This window comes from Puccinia triticina, chromosome 17A (assembly GCF_026914185.1).
Source record: "Puccinia triticina chromosome 17A, complete sequence".
Classification (NCBI taxonomy): domain Eukaryota; kingdom Fungi; phylum Basidiomycota; class Pucciniomycetes; order Pucciniales; family Pucciniaceae; genus Puccinia; species Puccinia triticina.
This window is the reverse complement of record NC_070574.1, coordinates 4,149,493-4,158,133: the sequence shown is the minus strand read 5'-3', so window position 1 is coordinate 4,158,133 and position 8,641 is coordinate 4,149,493. Positions and strand designations below refer to the sequence as shown.

Here is an 8,641-nt window from a genome sequence, read left to right as displayed (position 1 = left end):
AAAGCAGAAAAAAACAGCTTACTGATGATGACCGTATGGACGCGTATGCTGTCACCCCTGCCTGCATGAGGGTAGTCAACGCAGTGGATAACCTGTAAGTTGTTGTTATTACTGACTTTTTTCCGGAGAATCCAGGACTAATGAGATTTAATGGTGCCGTAGTTATGGATACATACCTGTCTCTACAGAAGATCCAAACTACCAAAGGGAAGCAGAACAAGTGGCACACCTGAAGTTTGATCATTGCAAATGGTTGAATTGCAATCCCAAGGCTGCACAAGAGATACAAAAGTTAGTGAAATTGTTCACAAAGGACAACTTTGACAGGATCTTGAATGATCCTAGTCAGTTTGCAGAGGGTGTCCCTGATTACATCCAACCAAAGAAGCATTGACGTACCAAGACGAAATATAAAACCCAATTACCAAAAGCTGCTATTGAGAAGATCACAGAGGACCTTCTAGTTCACTCTGAGGGATTCTACAATGATCTGATGGGTGCAAAACCTGAATTCAAAGCGGCAAGATTCTTTGGACCAATGAGGGCAAACTTGGTTGCAGAGGCGCTCAAACACATAAATTACAAACCCAGCTTGATTGGAAAACTCATAGGAGGGGAGATGTTTGACAATCAGATCGACAACATGTTTGCTTTTATCCAGGCATACAAAAAAACTGAATGGTTTGAGCAACAGGTTTTTGACATAGAGGAAGAAAAGAGAAAGACTGAGCGTGAGAAGAAGGAAAAATATGATAAGAAGAAAAGGGATGATGAAGAAAAACAGCGGGAAAATAAAAATAGAGAAGCTATGAAGCTTGCCAAACAAGCCAAGGATGTGATTGCCTTGGAACATTTCAAGCAAATCCGAGCCACCAAAGCTGCCACCAACATTGGGTAATTACGTTACCCTATGTTATCCATGTTATCTCAGTAACGTAGTGTTTTCAATTGCTGCCCAGCTACGTTACTGCTATCCGTAATTTTTGATTTCCTGACGCACCCGTAACATTATTGTTTTTTTTGAATCCTGAAACAGATAACGTAATGATAATTTTCCAGGATAGTGCGTTATTGCCATGAAGCAGGTGCTGCACGGTGCTCCGCCCCTGGATAATGTGCTTGTATAGCGCTTCACCCCTAGATAATGCGTTATCTCAATTCCCAGGGGTGAAACAGCCCTAACCCAATGATATTTTTCACAGGCTCTAGTCCACACAGTAATTGTATTGCTCCAGGGGAAACTGGTTGCCTTCAAAAAACTCCCAGCCACATCCTTAGTCACCAATCTTCACAGAATCATGGTGCTACAATCCCACTCAACAGAACCCCAGGGCGCAGAGAAGTCAACCGAGTCCGCAATTGATGGATATGAAACTGATCAATCAATGGCTCAACCCCGCCATTCAAGGCACTCTTCTTCTACAGTGACCGTACCAAACATGGTGACACCATCATCTGAGTCCTGACTCTTGGGTAAAGATGACTTGTCCAGTAACACAGAAACAGCCAGCAGAACGGTCGTCCGATGTAGATTCTGTGCAATCAAAAACCGCCGGCAAAAAGACAAAGAAGCCTGTTAAAAAAGAAGCAGTGCTCCAATAATACTTCCAAAAGCGCTTTGACAAGCAATACAATAGCAGCGCTGTGATGCTAAAACCGGGTTGGGGACCCAAATTGTCCGCACGGGTTTGCGGAGGTTGCGGGCTGCGGATTCCGCAAGGCTGGCGCGGAGCAGCACAGTGCGAGAAATGTTCAAAAGGCGGAGCGCGGGGCTATGTCAACGGCGGAGCTGGACTCAACTTAAGCAGGCCGGCGCGGACAGGATAGTATAGGCTGTGAACGGGGGAAGCCGTGGCAGCCAAAGCGGGCTACATCAGCGGGCGTAGCTGGGGCGGAGGCGGCGTGTGGGATCCCGGCATTGAAGGCTAGACAGGGGTGAGGAAGCTAAGGCAAGAGGAGTCCAACGGTGGGTGATGACGTGCGGAGACGTTGACAGAAGATCCGCGTGAGAGCGGAATGGGTGGATGACGTGCGTGGTTGTGGGAGTGGGGCTTGGCGGATGGCGTGCGTGAGAGGCGGGCGGAGGAGGATGGTTTTCTTTCTCATGTTGTTTTTCCCTTTCTTTTGTACGGAGGGGGGGGGGGGAGTTTCCCCCCCCCCCCCCCCCCAGGAATCCATCATGGGATGTAGTTTTCCTTTTTCTAGGGGTTTTTTTTACTTCATTTTTGGTTACTCTGGTACGGATTCTTTACGGCGGAGATGTTATATTTGCGGAGCTTATCTTTTGTGTACTTTATGGTGAATTTTACGGTTTATTGCGGATTTTCTACGTGTCTTTGCGGTTTATTTAGATGTTACTTGACTTATTCCTTTGATCATGGCGCCCCAACACGTACTTGCGGAGCAGAGCGGAGTTTCCCAGATCACCCGACTTGACCCGGGAATCATCTTGGAGCAGCGGAGGTCCTGACATTTCTACGCAGTGAACTCTTTTGTTCACCACAGCGCCAGCTGAAAAGCCAAAGGAAGTTAAAAGAGCAAGTTCCAGTTCACAGGTGTGTATATCCTATCATTGGAGGACTTCCCGTCAATCTGGGAACTCAGATTTTTCCAGATATTTTGGGGAAATCTGGGCTCAATCATCTCAAATCCGAGATCTGCCTAGATTTCCCTGTGAAATCTGGGAAAATCTGGGTTTCCAGATCGGCGGGAAGTCCTACATTATATCCAATTTTTGATAGAATTTAAGGGCCTGTACCATACAAAATTTGTTTTTCCCGCCCGAGGAAAACAGTTTTCTTTTTTTCAATATTCTGTTTATCAATCAATAAAAACAGCTCTGCATAAACGTGTACCATAACCACAAGTTCCTTCACCGGCCAAAAAACTATCAATTGTGAACACCTTCAAGGTGAACTCCAGCTACGCAAGGACTACTTTTCCAAAAACTCGTCATATCCAGAGAAGCTGTTTTGTTGACAATTTCAAATGCACAAAATTTTGTTTGTCCAAATTCTCAACAAGGTTGTGGTGCATGATAACTATTTTTTCCAGAAGCGGAACGCCGCTGGGAAGCTTGGGTTGTCTCCATATCAAAAGATATCATGCCCTCTGAGAATGCTTGCTTATGGCTGTAGTGCTGACTCTCTTGACAATTATGTAATTAGAATGGGTGAGTCATGCTTTTCAAGTTTGTTTTGGAATGCATTTTTTTGACAAAAAACAATTCAATAGGTGAATCAACAACCCTTGAAAGTCTGATCAAGCGATTCTGTTGAGCGGTGGTGAATGTCTTTTCGGAAGAATATCTATGGAGTCAAAAACATGAGGACCTTTCACGCCTACTCCATGTTGCAAAGAAGCGAGGTTTTCCGGGAATGTGCTGGCTACCTAAAGATTGACCTGACGGTGGTGGTTGCTCTCAGGTAGACTACATACAGGCCGTGAAATGTGTGTGAAAGGGAAATGACATGGAAGAAGCAAAAGAAACACAAAGAACCTGACCACTAAACTCAACATTATAGGGGGTTTGATCATCCATGTCTGTTTCAGTTTTTGATACCAGATTCAGCCTAGCATTAATGTATTCTGCCTGGTGTTAATGTTCATGCTTCTTCCTCTTCTTGGGAGCCATCCCAGCTTGAACAACGTCATCGTCACGGTCTCTATGATCGTGCGCACCCCCTTCATCATCAGCGCCCCCTTCTGCGCCAGCCCGTTTCCGACGAAATTTACCCGATTTCTTCCCGCCATTCCGTTCTGCATCTCGGATCTCTCGCGTTGCCTCCCTCGATGCCTCGCCAACCCTTTCGGATAGGAGCAATACTTGCTCCTTGTCATGAGGAAATTCCTCCATCTTCTTGCCGATCACCCCCTCGATACGTTGGAGTAATTCGACATCGTATTGCGTAACTAGAGTGATTGCTTTCCCAGATCTACCTGCTCGGGCAGTACGACCGACTCGATGGATGTAATCTTTGGAATTCGTCGGCAGATCAAAGTTAATCACACAGTCTACCGTTGGAATATCCAACCCACGTGAGGCGACATCTGTTGCGACTAGGATCGAACGATTCCCCGATTTGAACTGGTTGAGAGAACTTAATCGTGTGGATTGTGATAGTTGGCCATGGAGGGGGATCGAGGGAAATCCCAGCAAGCGTAGAATGATAGATATTCGATTGGCATCATAGACTGTTCGAGTGAAGATAATCATCGATTTCCCGCTGAGCTCATTGACGAGATATACCAGATATGCGTCCTTGTTTTTGAATGGGAAGAACATGTAGAGTTGTACAAGTCCATCGACTGTGTCGTATTTTGTTGACATCTGAACTTTGACCGGCGAGACTAGAGAGGCACGTTGCAGTTTTGCTACTTTGGTGGTCATCGTTGCACTGAATAAATAGGTCCTTCTCTCTCGTGGGATCACTTTCAGAATCTTGTCGATCACCGGTCCGAAATCCATGTCAAGAAGACGATCCGCTTCATCCATAATCTTTTCAGAAAAAACAAACACCATGATCAATCAGTCAGTAGATGTATGTGAACTTCGGTTATCACTTGCAAGCAAACTAACCAAATACTTCAAATTCCTCAAGCTGAAACCTTTAGTATTTTCGAGATGATCATGCAATCGACCAGGGGTAGCCACGATAATGTGAGGCTGAAGGGAGATACGAATATAAGCTGATGAGTTCAATATAATTCGATCTTGGATGGGAAGTGAGATATAGAGCTGAATACACCAACCCGTTTGGATAGAGCGATAGCTTGACTCATCATATCGATCCCACCGACGATGACGGCGGTCTTGACGCCAATAGTCGAACCCAGGGCGTCAAATTGCTGAGAGATCTGGTAAGCCAACTCTCTCGTCGGTGCTAGGACGCAACAGAAGAACGGTTTGGGGTCGTTCCATAGTGATTGTAAGACCGGTAGGGCGAAGGCTGCCGTTTTTCCTGAACCGGTTTGGGCTAGTCCGATGATATCCCTATCATCCAACGCATATGGTATCGACTCTGCTTGGATTGGGGTTGGTCTATTGTAATTCAGGGCCCTACAGGCCTCGCATAATTCGGGTATCAGTCCTAATTCTTCAAACGTCTTGGTTACTTCTTCTTGTTCTTCCATATCTTCTTCGGGCTTTTTCTTGTCTTGAATCGTCAGTTCTAATTGATCCTGTCCAGTGCCATTGTTGTCTTCCGGCTGAGTTGAGCTTCCGGATGATAGACCCTCTGATAATGACTGAGACATTCTGGAGTGTAGCTGACATGCGATGAACCAAAAAGCTTCACCCGTAGACCATCCTACCCATTTTGATTATGCACCAGCCCGAGTCCCTGCGCCGCGCGCAAGCCACCGCAGTCGGCGACTCGGCGGTACTTTGGTCGGACCGGACCAAAACCTTCAGCTGAGAGCATCTCCAGCGGTCCCTGGATCGCGCAGACCCTGGGTCACATGAACGGGGTATCCCAGGCTCGGTCCACAGCGGACTCGCCAGAAATCGAGACCCGACAAGAGGCTGGACCAACTCGTCGTCGGCAAGACCACACCTTGCCCGTCAAGCCACACAAGTAGATGACCAGCTCCTGGTCATCCTTTCGATCCTCGGAGTCAAACGCCCGGTCATCCTATCGATGACCAGCCATGCATCGATCCCGGTCATTGGTAGGATGACCGGTCATTATATTGATGCCGGTCATCGGTCTTGATGTCCGCTCATTTATGTTGATGCCCGGCCATCGGCCTCGATGACCGGTCATGGGATCGATGACCAGTCATGGGTATCAATGACCGGTCATGGGTATCAATGACTATTGATGCCCGATGCCCGGTCATCAATAGGATGACCGGTCATTGATACCCATGACCGGTCATCTTATCGATGACCAGTCATATGTGGGTATCAACGACCGGTCATCCTACCAATGACCTGATGTGAGGATGGGCCGGTAGGTGATGTAGCGTTTGGTGTAGCATGCGTGGGGTGCGAGGTGCGGCCCAAGAGGGCCGAGTGTCGGGTTGGTGCAGACTCGCCACAAGTGGAGGGCTGTGGCGAGTTGAGGCGACTCGGGAGGCATTTGGCGAGTCGTATATACACGGCGGGGGTACTTCCTGCCCCGCCCGTTTGTGGAACCGACGAGAGGAGGGTAATCCGTGGAGCCGACGAGGATCGGCTCGGTAACCCCTCGGTAAGCTCGTCGGTTCCACGAAACGCTATTTTTCCACGTGGAACCGATGGGCTTCACACTTTTCCCCGTCGGTTCCACGATGTGCCTTCCTGGCACGCGTGGAGACCACGTCAGCTCGTTGCTCACGTCGGTTCCACGGCATTTTTTTTTTTTTTACTTCCAGCCAAGACCACCTCAGGCTGGTCCTGAGGTTTTGAAAGTCCGACAAAACTCGATTTTGAAGAGAGGAAAAAAAAACTTGAAAAAAAAAACTTAAGAAAAAAACCTATTGCAAACCCAATTGCAAACCATCGTTTGGGGGGTTGATACAGTGTACAAAAGCGTGATACAGGAATGTGAAATGGCTGCCTTCACTGCCCGCAAACGGGTGACGAAATCCGGATTTTGTTGCGCTGACAAAAACCCAATTTTGCCCCGAGTTCGAGTCCCGGCGCTGTCATCACCTGCCGTGGTTTTCGTCACCTCCAACAGGTCACCCACGGATTTTGTCAGCTGAATTTATGAACCAACCTGTCAGCTCATCCCAAGTTCCAAACAACTCAGTTCACACTGGCTTGGCGGTGCCGTAGTCAAACCTTCCTTTGTACAAATAAATATGTACTCATCCTTTCATTGACATGACTCAACCGTGGCAAGCCTCAAACTCTCCTTAGGAACGTGCATATGTTATGATCAGTATGACAGATCACCTGTTTTTTTTTTTTTTTTGAGTGCAGTTTGATTTGACATTGCGCACTATAAAGTACCAGTAGAACTGGCGCGTTTACCGCCAACACAATGAGATGCCCCCACGGGCTACAAATTTTCCCATACAAGATCCAAAGAAGAAAAGCAGCATATAATAGAGAAAGGAAAGAAAGCAGAGACAATTGGAAAGAGGGAGAAATGCAAACTAGGGGGAGAGCGGAAGGGGTGAATCAGGGGTGGGGCGATTCGCCCAGCAATGTGAGCATTGACAAGTCCGTTGAAGGGAAGATGCAGCTTTGGGTGTCCAAAAACCGGCCAGAATTGCGGAGAAAGAGGGCCACTGCTAGTGTGGCTTTTGGGACATTTAGTAGGTATCTTGATGTTAAAGAAACTGATCGCAGCTTGAGGGCTTTCAGTGTTTTTCGTAATTTCTGTCATTGCCGGGCATAAGATCAACAATAAATCATAAAATGTTCCACCGTCTCGTTGACGTTGCACGTGTCACAGACCGGGTATGCCTTGAGTTTGCACCAAAAGAGATAGGCGTTTAGATGACCGTGACCGGAGCGGAGGTGATGAAAAAGTTTGGATAGGGGGAATTCCAACGACAGTTGATCCCCAGGGCGTTGATGAGTGTTGATGAGTTGGCTCCTTGTGGCCTCAGATGAATTGACCCAGGTTGTTCTTTGCCGGCCCGTCCTGCCAACCAATCCGCTAACAGATCACCTCATCTTCTTCTTTGAGTGACATGATCATACCACCTAAATAGCTGAGACTGCATTCTATGTAGATGACAGTTGTGAGTTGCATGCACGCGCTGGTACCCGTGGGCTCAAAGCCGCCCATTTCATCCATGCTACTTTCCTTGGCATCATACAGACCTTCATTAGATGCGCGTCCGTCAACAATGACATTGCCCTTGTAGAGTGACAGTTGGACGCGGCCGTTCACGTTTTTCTGGCTGGCCTCAAGGGCGCTTTGCACGAACTCCCGTTTGGGACTGAACCAATAACCGTTATAGAGGATCTTGCTGAGCTCAGTAGTGACAAATGATTGCACCCTGGAGGCTCCCGGAGTTCTACAACCGATTCACGGGTCAATCCGACCTCCTGAAATACGCCGCCAAGAAGGGCATCCCGGTTGTCCAAAGAGCTGCCAAGCCTTGGTCAACGGACAAGAACCTGCATCACATCTCGTACAAGGCTGGGATCCTGGAGGAGCCAGACGTGACACCGCCAAAAGACATGTGGAAGCTTATGAAGGATCTCCAGGAGGCCAGTGCGGATGGCCCGCAATGAATCGACCTTACATTCACTCGAGGGGTGACTAGCAAATTGGTGGCTTACAAGCCCTCAACCAAACAACGCGAAGTCGTTGGTAAAGCCACTGATGTCCTAGATATCTTTCTCCAACTGAACTCTCTCACCCAAGCACACAGTATTGGCCGTATCGACATCGTCGAGAATCAATTCATTGGTGTCAAGAGTCGTGGGTGCTATGAGACCCCCGCTGGCACGATTAATCTCGTGCTATTCAACAGTTGCTCTGACTAACACCACATATCAAGCTGAACCACGCTATAAAATAGTAGATGTATCCTGTTGAAGAGTGGGAATGGCAGCTGTGGTCAGCAAAGGTAGGACTCAACGGAAGAACAAAACCAAACTAGAAAACTGACTTATACATTCAGGTTCTATAATTTTTTCGTCTTGTTCGGATTCGGAGTCACTGGTTGTTGAAGTTTCACGGGGAGGGGCAAC

General features: G+C 47.7%; 1 protein-coding gene across 1 annotated transcript; it reads right to left on the bottom strand.

The window, feature by feature from the left end:
* Positions 1-3,598: 3,598 nt before the first annotated feature.
* Positions 3,599-8,127, bottom strand: PtA15_17A404 (uncharacterized protein; the record flags this gene model as incomplete). Its single annotated transcript, XM_053164518.1, has 5 exons — positions 3,599-4,498; positions 4,580-4,666; positions 4,753-5,059; positions 7,696-7,959; positions 8,081-8,127. 5 exons carry the CDS (start codon positions 8,125-8,127, stop codon positions 3,599-3,601), a joined length of 1,605 nt encoding a protein of 534 aa, XP_053028477.1.
* Positions 8,128-8,641: the final 514 nt, after the last annotated feature.